Genomic DNA, 27,262 nt, shown 5'->3' with positions numbered 1-27,262 from the left:
CACATTTTGTTACGTTGCAGCCTTATTCTAAAATGGATTAAATAGATACAAATTCTAAGCAATCTACACACAATACCCCATAATGACAAAGTTATAACAGGTTTTTAAAAATGTTTGCAAATTTATTAAAAACAAAAAACAGAAATACCTTATTTACATAACTATTCAGACCCTTTGCTATGAGACTCATTGGAGTCCACCTGTGGTAAATTCTATACATTGGACATGATTTGGAAAGGCACACAACTGTCTACATAAGGTCCCACAGTTGAGAGTGCATGTCAGAGCAAAAACCAAGCAATGAGTTCGAAGGAATTGTCCATAGAGATCTGAGACAGGATTGTGTCGAGGCACAGATCTGGGGAAGGGTACTAAAACATTTCTGCAGTATTGAAAGTCCCCAAGAACACAGTGGCCAACATCATTCTTAAATGGAAGAAGTTTGAAACCACCAAGACTCTTCCTAGAGCTGGCCGCCCGGCCAAACTGAGCAATCGGGGGAGAAGGGCCTTGGTCAGGGAGGTGACCAAGAACCTGATGGTCACTCTGACATAGCTCTAGAGTTCCTCTGTGGAGATGGGAGAACCTTCCAGAAGGACAACCCTCTCTGCAGCACTCCACCAATCAGGCCTTTATGGTAGAGTGGCCAGACGGAAGCCACTCCTCAGTAAAATGCACATGACAGCCCACTTGGAGTTTGCCAAAACGCATCTAAAGACTCTCAGACCATGAGAAACAAGATTATCTGGTCTGATGAAACCAAGATTGAACTCTTTGGCCTGAATGCCAAGTGTCATGTCTGGAGGAAACCTGGCACCATTCCTACGGTGAAGGATGGTGGTGGAAGCATCATGCTGTGGGGGTGTTTTCAGCGGCAGGGACTGGGAGGCTAGTCAAGATCAAGGCAAAGATGAACAGAGCAAAGTACAGAGAGATCCTTGATGAAATCCTGCTGCAGAGCGCTCAGGAGCTCAGACTGGGGCAAAGGTTCACCTTCCAACATGACAACGACACCTAAGCACACAGCCAAGACAACGCAGGAGTGGCTTCGGGACAAGTCTCTGAATATCCTTGAGTGGCCCAGCCAGAGCCCGGACTTGAACCCGATTGAACATCTCTGGAGAGACCTGAAAATAGCTGTGCAGCAATGCTCCCATCCAACCTGTCAGAGCTTGAGAGGATCTGCAGAGAAGAATGGGAGAAACTCCCCAAATATAGGTGTGCCGAGCTTGTAGCGTCATACCCAAGAAGACTCAAGGCTGTAATCGCTGCCAAAGGTGCTTCAACAAAATACTGAGTAAAGGGTCTGAATTATTATGTAAATGTGATATTTCTGTTTTTTATTTTTAATAAATTAGCAAAACTTTCTAAAAAACTGTTTTTGCTTTGTCATTATGGGGTATTGTTTGTAGATTGATGAGGGAAAAAAACAATTTAAGCAATTTTAGAATAAGGCTGTAACCTAACAAAATGTGGAAAAAAGTGAAGGGGTCTGAATACTTTCCAAAGGCACTGTACATACACACACTGATAGATTTATGTCCCCTATCACAGCACCAAGCTGAGATGAGCTGGAGGTTGGGACCTCCGTGACAGATTTAAAACCCCCATGGGCTGTAACTGGAAGATGTGGGACCCTAATTAGTTCACAAACTTAATATGTATTTTATGAGCTCAAATGAGATATCTGGTTGGGTCATGTTCTATTGATGAGAAGTTCATGTGCTTTTATTGAAGCTTGGAGGACAAATCACAGTTTCATATTCAACAAAAGTTCCCTATGTGACGTATTGTTTCACATTGTAATCGTCACGTTGATGTCCGCCAATTCCAACGTTTTCTACATAGCAACACTGTGGATACTGAAACTGTACGTGAATTAAATGTGTGCAGCCAAGATTACTAGTGTAGAGATGCCATTGTAACCCGTCGTTTGGAGGGTTGAGAGAGTGGAACATTGGTCCTCTGTAGCTCAGCTGGTAGAGCACGGCGCTTGTAACGCCAGTGTAGTGGGTTCGATCCCCGGGACCACCCATACACAAAAATGTATGCACACATGACTGTAAGTCGCTTTGGATAAAAGCGTCTGCTAAATGGCATATTATTATTATTATTATTGAAGACCAGACTAAGGCAGCATACAGGAGCTCATAAAATGTGACTTTATTCTCCGGAAGCAACTTGCATCTCAATCACTTCACATAACAGACACATGACAGGCATTACTAAGTGATGATCATCAACTCTAATTTTTACTTTACAATATTTCTTGAGAAAATGCCTTGCTGTAATGAGTAGATTATCTACTGGTAATTAACTACCAGTTCTCACAAACACTTATTTCCACATAAAACAGAAGAATTATGAAAATAATATTTTGGATTATCAGCATACCTCAAGGAAATGTTGGTATGGTTCCTGTAGACATGAGTCATCCAACTATAAATTGCCCTGTAGTTTCAGTTTAAGTCTACACATTAATTTACAATTGATAGAAATACTTCCAAATACTTTCAATTCGGTCTTATGTATTCAAGGGGTGTTGAGCATTCGTAAATTCGTCAGTTATTCTGCGCTCTGGCACACTCAGATGACAGTGCTCTGAAATCGGAGTAGATAGCCAGAGTGAATTTACCAGCTACGTCTATCGACAGTTGTCACGGTGACGTCATAAACATTCTATTGAAATAGTTACTTACATAGTGGAGGCTTTTGTTTAGACATGTAGCTAGCTATCTAAACAATGAACCATTATCCCAACTCATAACCCTGCATGAATCTGCAGGTAGCTAACCAACCAGGTCCAATGTTAGCTAGCTAACATTAGGCTATAACTAGCAATGCAAATGGCTCTGAGATATGAATAGTATTACTACACAGATCATACACGTAATGTTAGCTAGCTAGCCAGCCAGCTAACGTTAGCTAGCTAGCTAACAGTACACTTTAACTTGAAATGAAAACGACTTTCTGACAAAATGAGAAACATGTAATATCTGAAAATGTAGCTAGCTAGACACTCTTACCCGTATACATGGATGGACGCTTCTCCCTCTCTGTCACGGATGCCATGGTTGCCCTTAGTTTGAAGATGTAATCCGGAGACAGGTGTTTTATACAACAGCCTTCTGTGTGTTCTCTTTTTGACTCTGTCTGCATATTTGCAATCAAACGCCAGAATTTTCTCCATCTCCTTAGCTATCGTACTCTAATTCCACTGATTTCAAAACTCGGTCCTCCAGAAAGCGGAGAGCAACACTTATGCAGTTCTACTACGTGATATCTTTAAAAACAAGCACGTTAGAAAGGATTACCTACACATAGTGACCAGCTCATATTATAGACAGAAGCATGCTACATGGCAGACCAATCCGAACTCATCTCTCGGCATGTCCAGCCCACTCATGAAGGTTGCTGTCTTTTTCCATGGCTAAACCAACTAGGCTCGTACTTTAACAATGTTATTCGTATTTACAGATGGCATACAAGTTTGTTATTAAGGCACATGAAAGTTCACATGTTCCAGAAGGCATTTATGCCCCAAAATGCATTTTCATAAAAATAAAAAAAAGGTTTACGTTCAAATGCCTCTCCTGTGAAGTAGTGACGTGCAACATATGCCTAGTTTCCTGAAATGAGTCACAAAAAAATATTTTGAATAATTTTAAAGTGCTCATAGTGTTGATATCCCTTAATAAGTTGGTTAAAGTTCCAATCAATCAATCAAATTGTATTTGTCACATGCGCCGAATACATCGGGTGTAGACTTAACCGTGAAATGCTTGCTTACAAGACCTTCCCAACGATGTAGAGGTAAAAAATAAAAAATAAAACAACAATAGTAACACGAGGAATAAAATACACAATAATGGAGCTATTTACAGGAAGTACCAGTACCAGATCAGTTTTAATCAACAGGACTCATTGTAGCATATTGCTAAGACTTTCAAAATCTCAGATCATTAGAATAGTTAACTAGGATGTGGGCTTATACTAACATGGCTCCTTTGCTGTTGTTTGAATCTATGTTAGTGACTCATCTTTGAGATTGTATTTTCTCTAGGTCCACATCGGCCTTTGAATAAACTTCATTTTTCAGTAATTTAGCAGACGCTCTTATCCAGAGCGACTTACAATTAGTGAGTGCATACATTTTTCATACTGGCTCCCCGTGTCATTCTGATTGGACTGTAATTCTCAGGGACGGGTAAGTCTAGCTTAATGAGACATTCTTAGCCAAGATTGATGAAAAGTAAATCTCAGAAGTAGTATTGAAATTAGCATACATGAGGAGTAGGCTTACAATGTCATATTCTTCCCTTATTTGCATTTACAATGTGGTTCATACTTCCTATGAGTTTTGAATTCTGTGATAGCTAGTATTGTTGACTGGCAATACATGTACTTGTATATCTAGGAATGGACAATGCCCCATTCAGGCCTTATTTGTGTGTGTTACATAACTTACATACGTATAGGCTTGGCAATATCTTTTTACAATTTGCCTGGCAGTTCCTGGAAATATACAGTCATAATTGTGCTAATAAACACATATACCCACTCCAGGTAGGATATAACAATTGACCATCTCCCCACAGACAAAGCTGACCTTAGTGTTCAACATTCTGTCGCTAGGCATTATTCAGATGCGATGTGCGCTGCTCTAAAGCAATTTGTTCTCCATCTTTTCTGATGTTGTAAAACACAGAGCAGTAAATATGCTCTAACGTTCCCAGGCCTGTCCCTCCCTCCCTCCCTCCCTCCCTCCCTCCCTCCCTCCCTCCCTCCCTCCCTCCCTCCCTCCCTCCTTCATCCCTACTGATTGAACAGCCCAGCCCAGGCAGTCAGTGCGGTAGGTATTGTGGTTCCCAAAAAGAGGGTGTCATGATTGAAATTAATGCAATATATCACGCTTTGCAAAGACTTCCATTACACCACGGCTGAAATAACCCCCCCCACACTCCCACGAGCCGCTGACGTGATCCAACACAACATTAATCCTGCCTTGAATTTAATTTAGAGGAGTTTTTTGTTCCCTTATCGTTTGAGAGAGCTCCAGGGTTCAGGGTTCAACTCTGAGCAGTGGCGAAGGACGTCTGAGAAGATGCATTATAGCTCCTCCCCGAGGGAACCAGCCAGGCCAATCTGGGGTGTTATCTGGCTGTGGTGACCCAGGATGGGTGAGGTGTGTGGGGTAGTTACGTCTTTGTGGCTTCCCGCCTGCTGTGCTGGTGCATTCAGGGAGCGAGAGGCTCTGCATGCTTTGTCATGCTTATCTGAATAGACACAGGTACAGTGTTAGGGAGGATTCACCTGTTTACTTAGTGTAGTAGGGATTACAAAACACACCAAAGAACTCTCCTATCATCTCCCTTTTCACCTTCTCAAACATGGACATAGAAAATATCAAATAAGGCCGTATAACTGTATTATTCTACACTGAAGATAACGAAGTATTTTCTGTCTGAAAGGGTGAGAGAATGATCACCAACTCCTTGTGATTGTTGCCTGTACAGTGTTTGTTCTAAATATAGCCTGATTATTGTTCCAACCTCTTTGTTACTACTATAAATACCTCATGGTGTGAATTGAACTGGAAACCACGATGCTATGATTGTTTGATGGTAGACAGACACAAGACACATTTACCCATTCAATAAAACAAACTATACTGTCAACTGTAATATGCTCACGAGGGCTATGATTTTGTCACTGTTTTCCACAGAAATCGACAAGGAGAGTTGTGGGGACCCTGGTACGCCCCTCTATGGGATAAGGGAAGGTGACAGCTTCCTGAATGGGGGCATCCTGCGCTTCGAGTGTCAATTTGGGTTCGAGCTCATCGGGGAGAGGACCATATCATGCCAGAACAATAACCAGTGGTCGGCCAACATTCCCATGTGCATCTGTGAGTATGAACATCTAAATCACATCTAAATCACATCTAATGTCTGGGCTTGTTTGTCTTCTTTTTTCATCAAAATGAGTGTGAATCCCAAATGGCACTACTTTTTACCAGAGCCCTATATATGACCTATACTACGCTGAAAAAAAAAAAAACGTAACATGCCACAATTTCAAAGGTTTTAGTGAGTTACAGTTCATAGAAGGAAATCAGTCAATTGAAATAAATAAATTAGGCCCTAATCTATAGATTTCACATGACTTGGAATATAGATATGCATCTGTTGGTCACACATACCTTAAACAAAAAGGTAGAGGTGTGGATCAGAAAACCAGTCAGTATCTGGTGTGACCACCATTTGCTGCATGCAGTGCGACACATCTCCTTCGCATAGAGTTGATCAGGCTGTTGATTGTGGAATGTGGAATGTTGTCCCACTCCTCTTCAATGGCTGTGCGATGTTGCTGGATATTGGCGGGAGCTGGAACACGCTGTCGTACACGTCAATCCAGAGCATCCCAAACATGCTCAGTGGGTGACATGTCTGGTGAGTATGCAGGCCATGGAAGAACTGGTACATTTTCAGCTTCCAGGAATTGTATACAGATTCTTGCAACATTATCATGCTCAAACATGAGGTGATGGCGGGTGGATGAATGGCACGACAATGGTATTCAGGATCCCATCACGGTATCTCTGTGCATTCAAATTGTCATTGATGAAATGCAATTGTGTTCGTTGTCCATAGCTTATGCCTGCCCATACGATAACCCCACCACCACCATGGGGCACTCTGTTCACAACGTTGACATCAGTTAACCGCTCGCCCACACGACGCCACACACACTGTCTGCCATCTTGCCCGGCACAGTTGAAACCGGGATTGATCCGTGATGAGCACACTTCTCCAGCGTGCCAGCGGCCATCGAAGGTGAGCCCTCTGAAGTCGGTTACTACGCCGAACTGCAGTCAGGTCACGACCCTGGTGAGGATGACGAGCACGCAGATGAGCTTCCCTGAGACAGTTTCTGACAGTTTGTGCAGAAATTCTTTGGTTGTGCAAAACCACAGTTTTATCAACTGTCCGGGTGGCTGGTCTCAGACTATCCCGCAGGTGAAGAAGCCAGATGCGGAGGTCCTGGGCTGGCGTGGTTACACGTGGTCTGCAGTTGTGAAGCCGGTTGGACGTACTGCCAAATTCTCTAAAGTGACATTGGAGGCGGCTTATGGTAGAGAAATTAACATTAAATTCTCTGGCAACAGCGCAGGGGGACATTCCTGCAGGCAGCATGTCAATTGCGCGCTTCCTCAAAACTTCTCAGACATCATGCTGTTTAATCAGCTTCTTGATGTGCCACACCTGTCGGGTGGATGGATTATCTTGGCAAAGGAGAAATGCTCACTAACAGGGATGTAAGCAAATTTGTACAGAAAATTTGACAGAAATACGTTTTTTATGCATATGGAAATGTCTGGGATATTTTATTTCAGCTCATGAAACATGGGACCAATACTTTACATGTTGCGTTTATATTTTTGTTCAGTATACATTACATGACCAAAAGTATATGGACTACCTGCCTCCATTCTAATGTGCACTTACAGTAGCGTGCGTACCAGTTTCAGCATTTTGATGCAGTTCGCCATAACTGTCAAGAATTTGAAACGATGGGAGCAGATTTTACATCAGAAAGGCATAATGACATACACTACATGACCAGAAGTATGTGGACACCTGCTCGTCGAACATCTCATTCCAAAATCATGGGCATTAATATGGAGTAGGTCCCCCCCTTTGCTGCTATAACAGCCTCCACTCTTCTGGGAAGGCTTTCCACTAGATGTTGGACCATTGCTGCAGGGACTTGCTTCCATTCAACCACAAGAGCATTAGTGAGGTCGGGCACTGATGTTGGGCGATTAGGCCGGTGTTCCAATTAATCTCAAAGGTGTTCGATGGGGTTGAGGTCAGGGCCCTGTGCAGGCCAGTCAAGTTCTTCCACATCAATCTCGACAACCCATTTCTTTATGGACCTTGCTTTGTGCATGGGGGCATTGTCATGATGAAACAGGAAAGGGCCTTCCCCAAACTATTGCCACAAAGTTGGAAGCACAGATTTGTCTAGAATGGCACTGTATGCTGTAGCATTAATGAAAAACAGCTATCAGTATTCCTCCTCCACCAAACTTTACAGTTGCCACTATATATTCGGCAGGTAGCGTTCTCCTGGCATCCGCTAAACCCAGATTCGTCTGTCGGACTGCCAGATGGTGAAGTATGATTAATCACTCCAGAGAAAGTGTTTCCACTGCTCCAGAGTCCAATAGCAGCAAGCTTTAAACCACTCCAGCTGACGCTTGGCATTGCACATGGTGATCTTAGGCTTGTGTGCGGCTGCTCGGCCATGGAAACCCCTTTAATGAAGCTCCCGAGGAACAGTTATTGTGCAATTGTTGCTCCCAGAGGCTGTATGGAACTCGGTAGTGAGTGTTGAAACCGAGGACAGACAATTTTTACGCGTTATGCACTTTGATGAACTGACTTGTTGGAAAGGTGGCGTCCTATGACGGTGCCATGTTGAAAGTCACTGAGCTCTTCAGTGAGGCCATTCTACTGCCAATGTTTGTCTATGGAAATTGCATGGCTGTGTGCTCGATTTTTTTACAACTGTCAGCAACGGGTGTGGCTGAAATAGCCGAATCCACTAATTTGAAGGGGTGTCCACATACTTTTGACCGGGTGTATTTTATAGGACCATATATGTATGTATATATAGTGTTTGTTAGAAACACAGCACATAGAAGAAAACTTGGAATTGTACTTTATACTTATCAAATCAAATTGTATTCGTCATTTACACCGTTTACAGCAAGTGCAGCGAAATGCTTACGTGCTATCTCCCTCAACATTGCATTACAATAATCAACATCAATAATAACAATACAAAATACAAGTCATAGAAGAAGTAATATGCATAATAATAGCTTTCTTTGAGCTTTCCAGAAAATCTCCGGCGCAACTTCAAAAGGAGGCAACCCTTTGTATACACTACATGTTGAGCCTGATTGTAGATCAGTAAGTCTCAGAGCAGCTAATTTAACTCATAAACTGAATAGATACTCAAATAATAGAGACATCTCATTTACAGTGCCTTGCAAAAGTATTCATCCCCCTTGGCATTTTTTCCTATTTTGTTGCATTACAACCTGTAATTTAAATGGGTTTTTATGTGGATTTCATGTCATGGACATACACAAAATAGTCCAAATTGGTGAAGTGAAATGAAAATAATTACTTGTTTCAAAATATTCTAAAAAATAAATAACGGAAAAGTGGTGAGTGCATATGTACTCATCCCCTTTGCTATGAAGCCCCTAAATAAGATCTGGTGCAACCAATTACCTTCAGAAGTCACATAATTAGTTAAATTAAGTCCACCTGTGTGCAATCTAAGTGTCACATGATCTCAGTATATATACACCTGTTCTGAAAGGTCCCAGCGTCTGCAACACCACAAAGCAAGGGGCATCACCAAGCAAGCGGCACCACGAAGACCAAGGAGCTCTCCAAAAAGGTCAGGGACAAAGTTGTGGAGAAGTACAGATCAGGGTTGGGTTATAAAAAATATCTGAAATTTTTAACATCCCACGGAGCACCATTAAATCCATTATTAAAAAATGGAAAGAATATGGCACCACAACAAACCTGCCAAAAGAGGGCTGCCCAACAACACCCACAGAACAGGCAAGGAGGACATTAATCAGAGAGGCAACAAAGAGACCAAAGATAACCCTGAAGGAGCTGCAAAGCTCCACAGCGGAGATTGGAGTATCTGTCCATAGGACCACTTTAAGCCGTACACTCCACAGAGCTGAGCTTTACGTAAGAGTGGCCAGAAAAAAGCCATTGCTTTAAGAAAGAAATAAGCAAACACGTTTGGTGTTCGCCAAAAGGCAAGTGGGAGACTCCCCAAACATATGGAAGAAGGTACTCTGGTCTGATGAGACTAAAATTGAGCTTTTTGGCCAAGGAAAATGCTATGTCTGGCGCAAACCCAACACCTCTCATCACCCCGAGAACACCATCCCCACAGTGAGGCATTGTGGTGGCAGCATCCTGCTGTGGGGATGTTTTTCATCGGCAGGGACTGGGAAACTGGTCAGAATTGAAGGAATGATGGATGGCGCTAAATACAGGGACATTTTTGAGGGAAAACTGTTTCAGTCTTCCAGAGATTTGAGACTGGGACAGAAGTTCACCTTCCAGCAGGACAATGACCCTAAGCATACTGCTAAAGCAACACTCGAGTGGTTTAAGTGGAAACATTTAAATGTCTTGGAATGGCCTAGTCAAAGCCCAGACCTCAATCCAATTGAGAATCTGTGGTATGACTTAAAGATTGCTGTACACCAGCGGAACCCATCCAACTTGAAGGAGCTGGAGCAGTTTTGCCTTGAAGAATGGGCAGAAATCCCAGTGGCTAGATGTGCCAAGGTTATAGAGACATACCCCAAGAGACTTGTAGCTGTAATTGCTGCAAAAGGTGGCTCTACAAAGTATTGACTGGGGGGGTGAATAGTTATGCACTCTCAAGTTTTCCGTTTTTTGGCTTATTTCTTGTTTGTTTCACCCCCAAAAATATTTTGCATCTTCAAAGTGGTAGGCATGTTGTGTAAATCAAATGATACAAACCCCCAAAAAATCCATTTAAATTCCAGGTTGTAAGGCAACAAAATAGGAAAAATGCCAAAGGGGTGAATACTTTCGCAAGCCACTGTACTTATTGACTCAAGACATTTCAGCTATTCAGTTTGAATTAATTTGTAAACATCTCTAAAAACATAATTCCACTTTGACATTATGGGGTGACACAACATATCAATTTAATCAATGTTAAATTCAGGCTGTAACACAACAAAATGTGAAAAAAAGTCAAGGGGTGTGAATAATTTCTGAAGGCACTGTAGGTACACAATAAAATATACAGTATGATAATTAATGTGCTATGTCAAGTATGATTGTATTTACAAATATAAAGTGGGTAGTGTTTTGGTAGTGCGTAGAGTCTTGGTAGAGGGTAGAGTCTTGTTAGAGGGTAGTGTCTTGGTAGAGGGTAGAGTCTTGGTAGAGGGTAGAGTCTTGTTAGAGGGTAGTGTCTTGGTAGAGGGTAGTGTCTTGGTAGAGGGTAGTCTTGTTAGAGGGTAGTCTTGTTAGAGGGTAGTGTCTTGGTAGAGGATAGAGTCTTGGTAGAGGGTAGAGTCTTGGTAGAGGGTATAGTCTTGGTAGAGGGTAGAGTCTTGGTAGAGGGTAGAGTCTTGTTAGAGGGTAGTCTTGTTAGAGGGTAGTGTCTTGGTAGAGGGTATAGTCTTGGTAGAGGGTAGAGTCTTGGTAGAGGGTATAGTCTTGGTAGAGGGTAGAGTCTTGGTAGAGGGTAGAGTCTTGGTAGAGGGTAGAGTCTTGGTAGAGGGTAGAGTCTTGGTAGAGGGTAGAGTCTTGGTAGAGGATAGAGTCTTAGTAGAGGGTAGTGTCTTGGTAGAGGGTAGAGTCTTGGTAGAGGGTAGAGTCTTGTTAGAGGGTAGAGTCTTGGTAGAGGGTAGAGTCTTGGTAGAGGGTAGAGTCTTGGTAGAGGGTAGAGTCTTGGTAGAGGGTAGTGTCTTGGTAGTGGGTAGAGTCTTGTCTGCCATATCAATCTACAGTTATGTCAGTGTCTTATCACTGCATTGCTGTAATCAAAACCAATGAAAACAGACCTCTGTAGAATATAATGTTGATACCATGTACCATATTAACAGATGTTTCATCAATTTCTGCTACATACAGTTACGGGCATTAAAAAGTGAGGTCACGTCGTCTGTTCTCTTTGCCCATATCCCTCTCCTCCACAGTCCCATGCCTGTCCAACTTCACAGCGCCAATGGGCACGGTCCTATCACCCGACTACCCAGAAGGCTACAGCAACAACATGAACTGCGTGTGGCTGATCCTATCGGAACCCGGCAGCCGCATCCACCTGGCCTTCAACGACTTTGACCTGGAGGCGCCTTACGACTTCCTCACCGTGAAGGACGGCGAGCTGCTGGACGCCACCGTCCTGGGGCGCTTCACGGGGGCCGAGTCGCCCTCCCACCTCGACAGTAACACCAACCTACTGAGGCTGGAGTTCCAGGCCGACCACTCCATGGCCGGACGAGGGTTCAACATCACCTACAGCAGTAGGTTTCACCCTTGACATAGTGTTCTGTGCTGTTCTTCGTTTGATTTGTCATCGTTAGTTGATTAGGACTCAGTTCAGTTGAACCCCATGTTTGCGGTATTTCCATGGTTACTCTGCCATAATCCAGGTGCAATTGAGTTTGGCCCTTGGTAATGTTAGCTGTAGCCAAAATATATTGTTTTGTGGCATCTTGTGGTGACTTTACAGTAATGACCATAGTCCTGTATATCTTGTCCTGATTGGATCCTTTGATATTTGCCCAACCCTGACCTATCTCATGTCTGTGTCAATTATTTTTTGTCATCACAAAAGGGCTTAGTCAATTTCTACCCAATTGGCTTTGCCCTCACGGTTATGGTTTTCCTTTTCAAAATGGCCTCGTAACGGTTGCTTTCTGAAGGAGACACAAAATGTCACGCCAATCCATCACTTCTGTCAAAAGAATGTGGGAGAAAAACGAGGCCATGTATCCTTTGTGCATATAAGGCCCAAGTCCCAAGTCATTAGGAACAATTGTAGGGGCTGGCCTTTCTGCCTGACAACCAGACAACCAGACATGTTATTTTATTAAGGAACTGTCAGTGACATGATTGAGCAGTGTTCCACTGATGTTATGTTCGACTGGCGGGCTTTCTGTCACAAGACATCCATCAGTCAGTCAGTCTGACTTGGCCTGCGAGGCTATTGTAAGAAGAGTTAAAGGCCGTTTTAGTTGGAAGACATCTTCCTCCAGGGATTAAATCCCCTCTACACTTCATAAAGTTCTGACAAAATAGCTTTGAGGTCACTAGCACTACAAGTACAATAATAAGCACCCTTTTTAGAATGGGAAAGTGGTTGTTTTCATGCCGTGAAGTGCTTTGACTATCGTCTCGCGTCGGATAATGCTTAACAATAGAGCCCTTTCAACGTCCCCTTTGTAACAAGGTCTATGCTCCATCTATGCTGTCGTCACTAGAAGTGAAGTGGTGGCTTCTGTGAGTCTTTCCAGTCCTACTCTAAATTAGAGCAACCAACTCAGACCATAGCTAGCCTCGCCCCAACCGCTCAGGCATCTCAAATACAAAAATGTGGATCGTACCATGATAAACTCACCCCACAGCTTGAAGTGTCACCAATGGCGCCATTGAATCAGATCATTTTCAGTGACACAACTGGTTTGTAAGTTTATAAGCTAGCAGTAACGTGGGTGTGCGATCAAAGCATCGCTGGTTGGAGTAATGCGACAGGGACAGATGAGGAAACAAATCAATTAGCAGCACAGTGACGCCGGTTACATCTGGCAAAGCGAGATCAAAACGTTTTGCCCATGTGTTTTCAGCGTTCGGCCACAACGAGTGTCCCGACCCAGGCATCCCGATAAATGCGAGGCGCTTCGGCGACAACTTCCAGCTGGGCAGCTCCATCTCAGTGATCTGTGAGGACGGCTTCATTAAGACCCAGGGGACCCAGACCATCAGCTGCGAGCTGGACAATGGCAAGGTGATGTGGAGCGGACCCATCCCTAAATGTGAAGGTAATTATCCTGGTCTCCCTGAGGAGAGGACAGACTGCGTGTGTGCGTGTGTGTGTGTGTGTGGTTGTGTGTAAGTGTGTGTGCATGCATGTGTGTGTATGTGTGTGTGATTGTGTGTGCGTGTGTGTGCCTGTGTGTGCATGTGCACGTCCGTACATGCATGTATTTTAGGGCAGTTACCCTGTTCCTGACACATACAAAAGCCTAAGTGAGTGTAAGCGGAGTGGACACTCACCTGTATGTGGAAGATGCTAGGGGACACTCACCTGTATGTGGAAGATGCTAGTGGACACTCACCTGTATGTGGAAGATGCTAGTGGACACTCACCTGTATGTGGAAGATGCTAGGGGACACTCACCTGTGTGTGGAGGATGCTAGGGGACACTCACCTGTATGTGGAGGATGCTAGTGGACACTCACCTGTATGTGGAGGATGCTAGGGGACACTCACCTGTATGTGGAAGATGCTAGTGGACACTCACCTGTATGTGGAAGATGCTAGTGGACACTCACCTGTATGTGGAAGATGCTAGTGGACACTCACCTGTATGTGGAGGATGCTAGTGGACACTCACCTGTATGTGGAAGATGCTAGGGGACACTCACCTGTATGTGGAGGATGCTATGGGACACTCACCTGTATGTGGAAGATGCTAGTGGACACTCACCTGTATGTGGAAGATGCTAGGGGACACTCACCTGTGTGTGGAGGATGCTAGGGGACACTCACCTGTATGTGGAGGATGCTAGTGGACACTCACCTGTATGTGGAAGATGCTAGGGGACACTCACCTGTATGTGGAGGATGCTAGGGGATACTCACCTGTATGTGGAAGATGCTAGGGGACACTCACCTGTATGTGGAGGATGCTAGGGGACACTCACCTGTATGTGGAGGATGCTAGGGGACACTCACCTGTATTTGGAAGATACTAGTGGACACTCACCTGTATGTGGAGGATGCTAGGGGACACTCACCTGTATGTGGAGGATGCTAGTGGACACTCACCTGTATGTGGAGGATGCTAGTGGACACTCACCTGTATGTGGAAGATGCTAGGGGACACTCACCTGTATGTGGAGGATGCTAGGGGACACTCACCTGTATGTGGAAGATGCTAGGGGACACTCACCTGTATGTGGAGGATGCTAGGGGACACTCACCTGTATGTGGAGGATGCTAGGGGACACTCACCTGTATTTGGAAGATACTAGTGGACACTCACCTGTATGTGGAGGATGCTAGGGGACACTCACCTGTATGTGGAGGATGCTAGTGGACACTCACCTGTATGTGGAGGATGCTAGTGGACACTCACCTATATGTGGAAGATGCTAGGGGACACTCACCTGTGTGTGGAGGATGCTAGGGGACACTCACCTGTATGTGGAGGATGCTAGTGGACACTCACCTGTATGTGGAAGATGCTAGGGGACACTCACCTGTATGTGGAGGATGCTAGTGGACACTCACCTGTATGTGGAGGATGCTAGTGGACACTCACCTGTATGTGGAGGATGCTAGTGGACACTCACCTGTATGTGGAGGATGCTAGGGAAGGCTGAGGGACGCTTGGGGACCGGGGACAGGAAACAAGGGTAATGTAGGCCAACCAGTCACCTTTAATCAGACTTCCTGTCAGTCATTCACCCTGCACCTTATGGCCCTGATGCTGTTGTGACATCACTCATATGGGCAGGAATAAAGAGCCTCATGTTAGCCTAGCTACCCTTGTAACATCTACAGTACACTGTATGATACTGTTTGCCAGATTAGATCATTAAGCAGGGCATTTTGAGGTATTTAAAACTCTCTCTCTCTCTCTAAACTCTTAAAAATCTCTCTCCCCCCTCCCCTCCATAGCCCCCTGCGGAGGCCACTTCTCCGCTCCCAGTGGGGTGATCCTGTCCCCAGGGTGGCCTGGATACTATAAGGGCTCCCTCAGCTGTGAGTGGGTCATCGAGACCGAGCCCGGACGCTCCATCAAGATCACCTTTGACAAGTACTTGTCCATTATACCAATAAAGTTGTTCAATGTATTCTATTATATTCTATTAGCATTCCCAAACTGTTGAATACGGAGAATGGATTTCTGCATCAATGAATGCACCCGGAATGGAATCGTATTGCTTATTTATATTATATTTATAAAGTCTCCTTTGAAAGTGCTCTTTAGCGTAGTAGTAGGCTTAATCAAAGTTTATGCAACTGCCCCAACTGTACCACTGAATATGTTTTATCACAAGTCAATCAAATGAATATATTTCATAATTCATAATTCCTCCTCTGTCATTGGTCCAGGTTTCAGACAGAGCTGGGCTATGACTTTCTGGAGATCCACGATGGGCCCAACCTGCTCTCTCCTCTGGTCGGCTCGTTCAACGGTACCCAGGTGCCCCAGTTCCTGTTCAGCAGTACTAACCACCTGTACATGCTCTTCACCACCGACAACAGCCGCTCCAACAGTGGATTTAAAATAATCTATGAGAGTAAGTCTAGTTTAGTGACCCGGGTGTTCCTGGTCACATCATCTACCATAGTACTAGTCTAGTTTAGTGACCCGGGTGTTCCTGGTCACATCATCTACCATAGTACTGGTCTAGTTTAGTGACCCGGGTGTTCCTGGTCACATCATCTACCATAGTACTAGTCTAGTTTAGTGACCCGGGTGTTCCTGGTCACATCATCTACCATAGTACTAGTCTAGTTTAGTGACCCGGGTGTTCCTGGTCACATCATCTACCATAGTACTAGTCTAGTTTAGTGACCCGGGTGTTCCTGGTCACATCATCTACCATAGTACTAGTCTAGTTTAGTGACCCCGGTGTTCCTGGTCACATCATCTACCATAGTACTAGTCTAGTTTAGTGACCCGGGTGTTCCTGGTCACATCATCTACCATAGTACTGGTCTAGTTTAGTGACCCGGGTGTTCCTGGTCACATCATCTACCATAGTACTGGTCTAGTTTAGTGACCCGGGTGTTCCTGGTCACATCATCTACCATAGTACTGGTCTAGTTTAGTGACCCGGGTGTTCCTGGTCACATCATCTACCATAGTACGGGTCTAGTTTAGTGACCCGGGTGTTCCTGGTCACATCATCTACCATAGTACTAGTCTAGTTTAGTGACCCGGGTGTTCCTGGTCACATCATCTACCATAGTACTAGTCTAGTTTAGTGACCCGGGTGTTCCTGGTCACATCATCTACCATAGTACTAGTCTAGTTTAGTGACCCGGGTGTTCCTGGTCACATCATCTACCATAGTACTAGTCTAGTTTAGTGACCCGGGTGTTCCTGGTCACATCATCTACCATAGTACTAGTCTAGTTTAGTGACCCGGGTGTTCCTGGTCACATCATCTACCATAGTACTAGTCTAGTTTAGTGACCCCGGTGTTCCTGGTCACATCATCTACTATAGTACTAGTCTAGTTTAGTGACCCGGGTGTTCCTGGTCAGATCATCTACCATAGTACTGGTCTAGTTTAGTGACCCGGGTGTTCCTGGTCAGATCATCTACCATAGTACTGGTCTAGTTTAATGACCCGGGTGTTCCTGGTGACATCATCTACCATAGTACTGGTCTAGTTTAGTGACCCGGGTGTTCCTGGTCACATCATCTACCATAATACTGGTCTAGTTTAGTGACCCGGGTGTTCCTGGTCACATCATCTACCATAGTACTGGTCTAGTTTAGTGACCCGGGTGTTCCTGGTCACATCATCTACCATAGTACTAGTCTAGTTTAGTGACCCGGGTGTTCCTGGTCACATCATCTACCATAGTACTAGTCTAGTTTAGTGACCCGGGTGTTCCTGGTCACATCATCTACCATAGTACTAGTCTAGTTTAGTGACCCGGGTGTTCCTGGTCACATCATCTACCATAGTACTAGTCTAGTTTAGTGACCCGGGTGTTCCTGGTCACATCTATATCTACAGCTATATAAAATAAAATTGATTGATTGATTGATTGACCCCATAACATTTTCTCTTCAGGCGTGACCGTGGACACCTACTCCTGCCAGGACCCGGGCTTCCCGCTCAACGGGTTGCGTTACGGTCAAGACTTCACCATCGGTTCGACTGTGTCGTTCGGCTGTGACCCTGGATACAGGCTGAGCCACGAGGAACCTCTGGTCTGTGAGAAAAACCACTGGTGGAGCCACCCTCTGCCCACCTGTGATGGTATGGACCAGTTCAAACCATTTTAAATCTGTCCAAAACGAGTTTAGATATGCGCATCCAGTGACTTTCAGGTGCAGGGTACATAAGGCTAAGTCATGAACTGCGGAAGCATTCAACAGTGTGCAGGTATCTGTTTATTTTTCATGGTATGGACTGTAGCCAAGGTGACCAAGGTTGTGGCAGAATACTACTAGCCTGTTTACCAGATGTGTTTGTGCTTTACTCACATGTCATGGTCATTCTAGTGCTGAACACATCAGAAGTGGTCTAAAACACATGTAGTTTGTATAGTACATACCACCAGGCTAGTGCTGTAGTCTAGATCAGGCCTCTCCATAGTACATATCTGACCACCAGGTTAGTGCTCTAGTCTAGGTCAGGCCTCTCCATAGTACATATCTGATCACCAGGTTAGTGCTCTAGTCTAGATCAGGCCTCTCCATAGTACATATCTGACCACCAGGCTAGTGCTGTAGTCTAGGTCAGGCCTCTCCATAGTACAGATCTGACCACCAGGCTAGTGCTGTAGTCTAGATCAGGCCTCTCCATAGTACAGATCTGACCACCATTACATTTACATTTTACATTTTAGTCATTTAGCAGACGCTCTTATCCAGAGCGACTTACAGGAGCAATTAGGGTTAAGTGCCTTGCTCAAGGGCACATTAACGTCATTTAGCAGACGCTCTTAGCCAGAGCGACTCACAAATTGGTGTGTTTACCCTATAGCCAGTGGGATAACCACTTTACAATTTGGGGGGGGGGGGGGGGGGGGGGGGGGGGGGGGTTAGAAGGATTACTTTATCCTATCCCAGGTATTCCTTAAAGAGGTGGGGTTTCAAATGTCTCCGGAAGGTGGTGAGTGACTCCGCTGTCCTGGCGTCGTGAGGGAGCTTGTTCCACCATTGGGGTGCCAGAGCAGCGAACAGTTTTGCCTGGGCTGAGCGGGAACTATGCTTCCGCAGAGGAAGGGGAGCCAGCAGGCCAGAGGTGGATGAACGCAATGCCCTCGTTTGGGTGTAGGGACTGATCAGAGCCTGAAGGTACAGAGGTGCCGTTCCCCTCACTGCTCCATAGGCAAGCACCATGGTCTTGTAGCGGATGCGAGCTTCAACTGGAAGCCAGTGGAGTGTGCGGAGGAGGGGGGTGACGTGAGAGAACTTGGGAAGGTTGAACACCAGACGGGCTGCGGCATTCTGGATGAGTTGTAGGGGTTTAATGGCACAGGCAGGGAGGCCAGCCAACAGCGAGTTGCAATAGTCCAGACGGGAGATGACAAGTGCCTGGATTAGGACCTGTGCCGCTTCCTGTGTAAGGCAGGGTCGTACTCTCCGAATGTTGTAGAGCATGAACCTGCAGGATCGGGTCACCGCCTTGATGTTGGCGGAGAACGACAGGGTGTTGTCCAGGGTCACGCCTAGGCTCTTCGCACTCTGGGAGGAGGACACAGCGGAGTTGTCAACCGTGATGGCGAGATCATGGAACGGGCAGTCCTTCCCCGGGAGGAAGAGCAGCTCCGTCTTGCCAGGGTTCAGCTGTAGGCTAGTGCTGTAGTCTAGATCAGGCCTCTCCATAGTACAGAATTGACCACCAGGCTAGTGCTGTAGTCTAGATCAGGCCTCTCCATAGTACAGATCTGACCACCAGGCTAGTGCCATGTTCCTGGAGAGCTACCCTCCTGTAGGTTTTCACTCCAACCTGGTTCCTGGAGAGCTACCGTCCTGTAGGTTATCTAGCACACCTGTTTCTAATAATTAGCTGGTTGATAAACTGAATCAGTTTAGTTCCAACTGTGGTCAGAGCGAAAACCTACAGGAGGGTATCTCTCTAGGAACAGGGTTGGAGTTTAAACCTACAGGACGGTATCTCTCCAGGAACAGGGTTGGATTTTAAACCTACAGGACGGTATCTCTCCAGGAACAGGGTTGGAGTTTAAACCTACAGGACGGTATCTCTCCAGGAACAGGGTTTGAGTTTAGGAACAGGGTTGGAGTTAAAACATACAGGACTGTAGCTCTCCAGGAACAGGGTTGGAGTTTAGGAACAGGGTTGGAGAGCCTTGATCTAGATCTACAGTAGGTGCAAAATCTTTAGTTATCAAAACATGAGTTATCAAATCTTGAGCTATCACTTTCAACAGGCCTTGATTAGTTTAAATATTTTCTCATATGATATAATGCCAAAGATAGTGCCAAACTGCCTACTGACAAAACTGCTGTAGGTCTGAATTGTGTTTTTGTGCTGAGATATTTAGCCTACAAGAGTGGTTGGTCAATTACTTGAGTCAATGACAGTTCATGTAAATTGGCTGCCTGGTGAAAGAGAACCAGCCCAACGACTCTGGGGCTGACAAAACCTTTTAGCTCGTTCGTCTCTCCGTGTTTAGATTTCAGAGATCTATTTTCTTTTCCAGGGAGTAAGCTAAACTGAGACAATGCAATTCAATTCCAGGCCATTAGGCTGTATGTGCAGGTGAATCACAGAGGCAATTTGCTGTGATGGCTGCTTGGCCTGATAGGAACTGATCTCCTCACAAGATTAGGGATCAGGGAGCACCCTTTACCTGCACTTTAACTTGTCATCTCACCTCCCCTACCTCCTGTTATGACTCTGAAGGCTTTTATGTATGCATTGGGGGTAAGAGGGTGGCGGGTGGAGGGTTGGGGAATCTGATCTAAGTGGAATAGTGGGGAGGATGTGGTCTCCATACCAGGGCATACAAATGAGGGACCTGATATGTGACCGACCGGTTCAAATCGGTCTTATGTAGCAACATTTGGAATTGTGTTTTTTACATTGGATAAAAGTAGAGACTCAGAGCTAGAAAATTGTATATTATACACTACAGTTGAGGATCAATGGGGAAGTAATTCTGCTTTGAAAGTTGATAAACTTGTAACGACACTTTTGAGAAAATGGCCTTTGAATGTTTTGGTACTACTACTGGAGAGCCCTTCTTTGTCTCCACCCATTCAGCATCGTTCACACCCTCTTAAGCTTTAGCTAACTAGCTAAACAATTAGCCATAATCCCAACTCATGACGTTACTACCCTGCATGAATCTGAAGGTAGCTAACCAACCAGGTTCAATGTTAGCTAGCTAACATTAGGATATAACTAGCAAAGAAAATGGCTCTGAGATACGAATAATGTTACTACACAGATCATACACATAATGTTAGCTAGCGAGCCAGCCAGCTAATGTTAGCTAGCTAGGTAACAGTACACTTTAACTTGAAATGAAAACTACTTTCTGACAAAATTAGAAACGTGTAATATATGAAAATGTAGCTAGCTAGACTGTCTTACCCGTATACATGGACGGACACTTCTCAGTCTCTGTCATGGATGCCATGGTTGCCCTTAGTTTGAAGATGTAATCTGGAGACGTGTTTTCTCCATCTCCTTAGCTATCATACTCTAATTCCAAAACTCGGTCCTCCAGAAAGTGGAGAGCAACACTTATGCAGTTCTACAACGCAATATATATATATTTTTAAACAGCGTTAGACAGGATTACCTACACATACTGACCAGCTCAAATAGACACAAGTGTGCAACATGGCAGACCAATCCAAACTCATCTCTCGGCATGTCCAACCCACTCATTATCTCAGTCAATCATGGCTAGCGGGAAGGTTGCTGTCTTTTTCTGTGGCTAAACCAAATGTGCTCGTAATTTAACAATTGTATTCGTATTTACAGATGGCAACCAAGTTTGTTAGTAAGGCACATGAAAGTTCACATGTTCCAAAAAATGCATTTTGATAAAGAAATACGTTTACGTTCAAATGGCTCTCCTGTGAAGTAGTGACGCACGACATACACCTAGTTTCCTGAAACGAGTCACATATGCTGAAATGTTGATATTTGGGGTTCTTGGGTATAGAAATTGAGGGCACAGCATGTCAAAATTAAAAAATCTTGTTTGGTTCATTTCTTGCTCAGAGAGTGAGAGAGAGAGGGAGAATGAGGGGATGAGGAGAGGAAAGAGAGAGACGAGTGAGGAACAGAATAAGATCAGTGTAGTTGTCCACATTTCCCTGTACGATAAGGCTTTGTATTAAGTGCTCTAAAGAAGTTGCTCCATTTATTATTGATACAGCACTGCATCTGTCTGGGACAGATAAGTACAAGTGCCTGGTGAGAAGGAAGAGAGGAGAGGTTAAGAGGAGGAAGAGAAAAAAGAGAGGTTTCACTTCCTCAATCTCCCTCAAGAGTTACAAAACAACATCACATCAGATAAAACATGCCAAACTGACTTCGCTTTACACTGAGGGTCACTGTTTGTCCATGACATGGCCGCTATTGCCCCCTTAGGCAAGGCACTTAACCCCTAAATCTGCTCCAAGATTACCGCTCTGGTTGTTTGTGACTCAGAGGGTTGAGTTCACCTTTTTACTGCAGTGGGCTAAATCAGGGTCACACAGAGTGTTTCTTGGTAGTCTTAAACAAATCTACTTTGAAATAAAAGTATACACCTCACACACATGGTTATGGGCTTGAAATAAAGACGACACCTGTACAATGTCAGATATAGAGTTGAAATACATAACATTTTGAGTTTGCATCCCAATATTACACTTTATATACATCACAGAAGACTGAAATTCTAACAAAACTGTTTAACATATAAACTCTGGATTTTCGGCGTAAAAAAATAAAATATTATTTTATAAATTATGAAAGATATTAATAACATTCCACCCATGGGGCCACTAGGTCATTTGACTGCAGGAAAGGGCATATTTCTGTTCTCTGCAAAACATGGACAATAAAGTGTTTCACCCTGTATGTTCCCCAGCGTTGTGTGGAGGGGACGTGCGAGGGCCCGGCGGCACCATCCTGTCCCCTGGATACCCTGAGATGTATCCTAGCTCACTCAACTGTACCTGGACGGTGGAGGTCAGCCACGGCAAAGGTAAGCCTTGGTTAGCTTAGCGTCCTCCCTGAGCTCCTCTCCCTATTGGTCTAGATCTGCGTTCTCCCTGAGCTCCTCTCCCTATTGGTCTAGATCGGCAAAGGTAAGCCTTGGTTAGCTTAGCGTCCTCCCTGAGCTCCTCTCCCTATTGGTCTAGATTGGCGTCCTCCCTGAGCTCCTCTCCCTATTGGTCTAGATCGGCAAAGGTAAGCCTTGGTTAGCTTAGCGTCCTCCCTGAGCTCCTCTCCCTATTGGTCTAGATTGGCGTCCTCCCTGAGCTCCTCTCCCTATTGGTCTAGATCGGCAAAGGTAAGCCTTGGTTAGCTTAGCGTCCTCCCTGAGCTCCTCTCCCTATTGGTCTAGATTGGCGTCCTCCCTGAGCTCCTCTCCCTATTGGTCTAGATTGGCGTCCTCCCTGAGCTCCTCTCCCTATTAGTCTAGAATGGCCCCCAAGCTGTCCAGTCAAGACTGAGCTATCCGTGTCTGGAATTAGCCAACAGCGTAGGTGCTGACTTTTAAATTAAAGTTTGAGAATATATATTGAATGCTCTTAGGTAGCTAACACTCTAATTCTGTTATGCCTATAATCCCATAATGTTCTTATGATACTACAAACATGAGGTATTAATAATGGAATGTGACCCATCATAACTATTTTTGACATACAGTACCAGTTAAAAGTTTGGACACACCTACTCATTCCAGTGTTTTTCTTTATTTTTACTATTTTCAACATTGTAGAATAATAGTGAAGACATCAAAACAATGAAATAACACATACAGTGGGGAGAACAAGTATTTGATACACTGCCGATTTTGCACGTTTTCTTAGTTACAAAGCATGTAGAGGTCTGTAATTTTATCATAGGTACACTTCAACTGTGAGAGACGGAATCTAAAACAAAAATCCAGAAAATCACATTGTATGATTTTTAAGTAATTAATTTGCATTTTATTGCATGACATAAGTATTTGATCACCTACCAACCAGTAAGAATTCCAGCTCTCACAGACCTGTTAGTTTTTCTTTAAGAAGCCCTCCTGTTCTCCACTCATTACCTGTATTAACTGCACCTGTTTGAACTCGTTACCTGTATAAAAGACACCTGTCCACACACTCAATCAAACAGACTCCAACCTCTCCACTATGGCCAAGACCAGAGAGCTGTGTAAGGACATCAGGGATAAAATTGTAGACCTGCACAAGGCTGGGATGGGCTACAGGACAATAGGCAAGCAGCTTGGTGAGAAGGCAACAACTGTTGGCGCAATTATTAGAAAATGGAAGAAGTTCAAGATGACGGTCAATCAACCTCGGTCTGGGGCTCCATGCAAGATCTCACCTCGTGGGGCATCAATGATCATGAGGAAGGTGAGGGATCAGCCCAGAACTACACGGCAGGACCTGGTCAATGACCTGAAGAGAGCTGGGACCACAGTCTCAAAGAAAACCATTAGTAACACACTACGCCGTCATGGATTAAAATCCTGCAGCGCACGCAAGGTCCCCCTGCTCAAGCCAGCGCATGTCCAGGCCCGTCTGAAGTTTGCCAATGACCATCTGGATGATCCAGAGGAGGAATGGGAGAAGGTCATGTGGTCTGATGAGACATAAATAGAGCTTTTTGGTCTAAACTCCACTCGCCGTGTTTGGAGGAAGAAGAAGAATGAGTACAACCCCAATAACACCATCCCAACCGTGAAGCATGGTGGTGGAAACATCATTCTTTGGGGATGCTTTTCTGCAAAGGGGACAGGACGACTGCACCGTATTGAGGGGAGGATGGATGGGGCTATGTATCGCGAGATCTTGGCCAACAACCTCCTTCCCTCAGTAAGAGCATTGAAGATGGGTCATGGCTGGGTCTTCCAGCATGACAACGACCCGAAACACACAGCCAGGGCAACTAAGGAGTGGCTCCGTAAGAAGCATCTCAAGGTCCTGGAGTGGCCTAGCCAGTCTCCAGACCTGAACCCAATAGAACATCTTTGGAGGGAGCTGAAAGTCCGTATTGCACAGCGACAGCCCCGAAACCTGAAGGATCTGGAGAAGATCTGTGTGGAGTAGTGGGCCAAAATCCCTGCTGCAGTGTGTGCAAACCTGGTCAAGACCTACAGGAAACATATGATCTCTGTAATTGCAAACAAAGGTTTGTGTACCAAATATTAAGTTCTGCTTTTCTGATGTATCAAATACTTATGTCATGTAATAAAATGCAAATTAATTACTTAAAAATCATACAATGTGATTTTCTGGATTTTTGTTTTAGATTCCGCCTCTCACAGTTGAAGTGTACCTATGATAAAAATTACAGACCTCTACATGCTTTGTAAGTAGGAAAACGTGCAAAATCGGCAGTGTATCAAATACTTGTTCTCCCCACTGTATGGAATAATGTATTAACCAAAAAAGTGTTAAACAAATCAAAATACACTGCTCAAAAAAATAAATGGAACACTTAAACAACACATCCTAGATCTGAATGAATGAAAGAATCTTATTAAATGTTTTTTTCTTTACATAGTTGAATGTGCTGACAACAAAATCACACAAAAATTATCAATGGAAATCAAATGTATTAACCCATGGAGGTCTGGATTTGGAGTCATCCTCAAAATTAAAGTGGAAAACCACACTACAGGCTGATCCAACTTTGATGTAATGTCCTTAAAACAAGTCAAAATGAGGCTCAGTAGTGTGTGTGGCCTCCACGTGCCTGTATGACCTCCCTACGACGCCTGGGCATGCTCCTGATGAGGTGGCGGATGGTCTCCTGAGGGATCTCCTCCCAGACCTGGACTAAAGCATCCGCCAACTCCTGGACAGTCTGTGGTGCAACGTGGCGTTGGTGGATGGAGCGAGACATGATGTCCCAGATGTGCTCAATTGGATTCAGGTCTGGGGAACGGGCGGGCCAGTCCATAGCATCAATGCCTTCCTCTTGCAGGAACTGCTGACACACTCCAGCCACATGAGGTCTAGCATTGTCTTGCATTAGGAGGAACCCAGGGCCAACCGCATCAGCATATGGTCTCACAAGGGGTCTGAGGATCTCATCTCGGTACCTAATGGCAGTCAGGCTACCTCTGGCGAGCACATGGAGGGCTGTGCGGCCACCCAAAGAAATGCCACCCCACACCATGACTGACCCACCGCCAAACCGGTCATGCTGGAGGATGTTGCAGGCAGCAGAACTTTCTCCATGGCGTCTCCAGACTCTGTCACGTCTGTCACTTGTGCTCAGTGTGAACCTGCTTTCATCTGTGAAGAGCACAGGGCGCCAGTGGCAAATTTTCCAATCTTGGTGTTCTCTGGCAAATGCCAAACGTCCTGCACGGTGTTGGGCTGTAAGCACAATCCCCACCTGTGGACGTCGGGCCCTCATTCCACCCTCATGGAGTCTGTTTCTGACCGTTTGAGCAGACACATGCACATTTGTGGCCTGCTGGAGGTCATTTTGCAGGGCTCTGGCAGTGCTCCTCCTGCTCCTCCTTGCACAAAGGCGGAGGTAGCGGTCCTGCTGGTGGGTTGTTGCCCTCCTACGGCCTCCTCCACGTCTCCTGATGTACTGGCCTGTCTCCTGGTAGCGCCTCCATGCTCTGGACATTACGCTGACAGACACATCAAACCTTCTTGCCACAGCTCGCATTGATGTGCCATCCTGGATGAGCTGCACTACCTGAGCCACTTGTGTGGGTTGTAGACTCCGTCTCATGCTACCACTAGAGTGAAAGCACCGCCAGCATTCAAAAGTGACCAAAACATCAGCCAGGAAGCATAGGAACTGAGAAGTGGTCTGTGGTCACCACCTGCAGAACCACGTCTTTATTGGGGGTGTCTTGCTAATTGCCTATAATTTCCACCTGTTGTCTATTCCATTTGTACAATAGCATGTGAAATGTATTGTCAATCAGTGTTGCTTCCTAAGTGGACAGTTTGATTTCACAGAAGTGTGATTGACTTGGAGTTACATTGTGTTGTTTAAGTGTTTCCTTTATTTTTTGGAGCAGTGTATATTTTATATTATCGATTCTTCAAAGTAGCCACCCTTTGCCTTGATGACAGCTTTGCATTCTCTCAACCAGCTTCATGAGGTAGTCACCTGGAATGGTTTTCCAACAGTCTTGAAGGAGTTCTCACATATGCTGAGCACTCTTGTTGGCTGCTTTTCCTTCACTCTGCGGTCCAACTCATCCTGTGGAGGCCAGGTCATCTGATGCAGCGCTCCATCACTCTCCTTCTTGGTCAAATAGCCCTTACACAGCCTGGAGGTGTGTTTTGGGTCATTGTCCTGTTGAAAAACAAATGATATTCCCGCTAAGCCCAAACCAGATGGGATGGCGTATCGCTGCAGAATGCTGTGGTAGCCATGCTGGTTAAGTGTCCCTTGAATTCTAAATAAATCACTGACAGTGTCACCAGCAAAGCACCCCCACACCATCACACCTCGTCCTCCATGCTTCACGGTGGGAACCACACATGCAGAGATTATCCGTTCACCTATTCTGCGTC

General features: G+C 45.0%; 1 protein-coding gene across 1 annotated transcript in view; it reads left to right on the top strand.

The window, feature by feature from the left end:
* LOC311125869 (CUB and sushi domain-containing protein 3-like) overlaps positions 1 to 27,262 on the top strand; it is a gene marked incomplete at both ends in the record, with an annotated part of 63,460 nt that overhangs the window by 24,964 nt on the left and 11,234 nt on the right. The window contains 7 exons of the mRNA XM_084199899.1: positions 5,726 to 5,908; positions 11,792 to 12,118; positions 13,442 to 13,636; positions 15,502 to 15,640; positions 15,940 to 16,127; positions 17,640 to 17,828; positions 22,633 to 22,749. Of these exons, the coding sequence (XP_084056025.1) occupies positions 5,726 to 5,908; positions 11,792 to 12,118; positions 13,442 to 13,636; positions 15,502 to 15,640; positions 15,940 to 16,127; positions 17,640 to 17,828; positions 22,633 to 22,749 (1,338 nt within the window). The remainder of the gene's footprint in view (positions 1 to 5,725; positions 5,909 to 11,791; positions 12,119 to 13,441; positions 13,637 to 15,501; positions 15,641 to 15,939; positions 16,128 to 17,639; positions 17,829 to 22,632; positions 22,750 to 27,262) is intronic.

This window comes from Coregonus lavaretus, assembly GCF_964263955.1.
Source record: "Coregonus lavaretus genome assembly, contig: HAP1_SCAFFOLD_1872, whole genome shotgun sequence".
NCBI classification, from domain to species: domain Eukaryota; kingdom Metazoa; phylum Chordata; class Actinopteri; order Salmoniformes; family Salmonidae; genus Coregonus; species Coregonus lavaretus.
The sequence above is the reverse complement of the archived record's forward strand: the minus strand, read 5'-3'. Positions and strand labels throughout refer to the sequence as shown.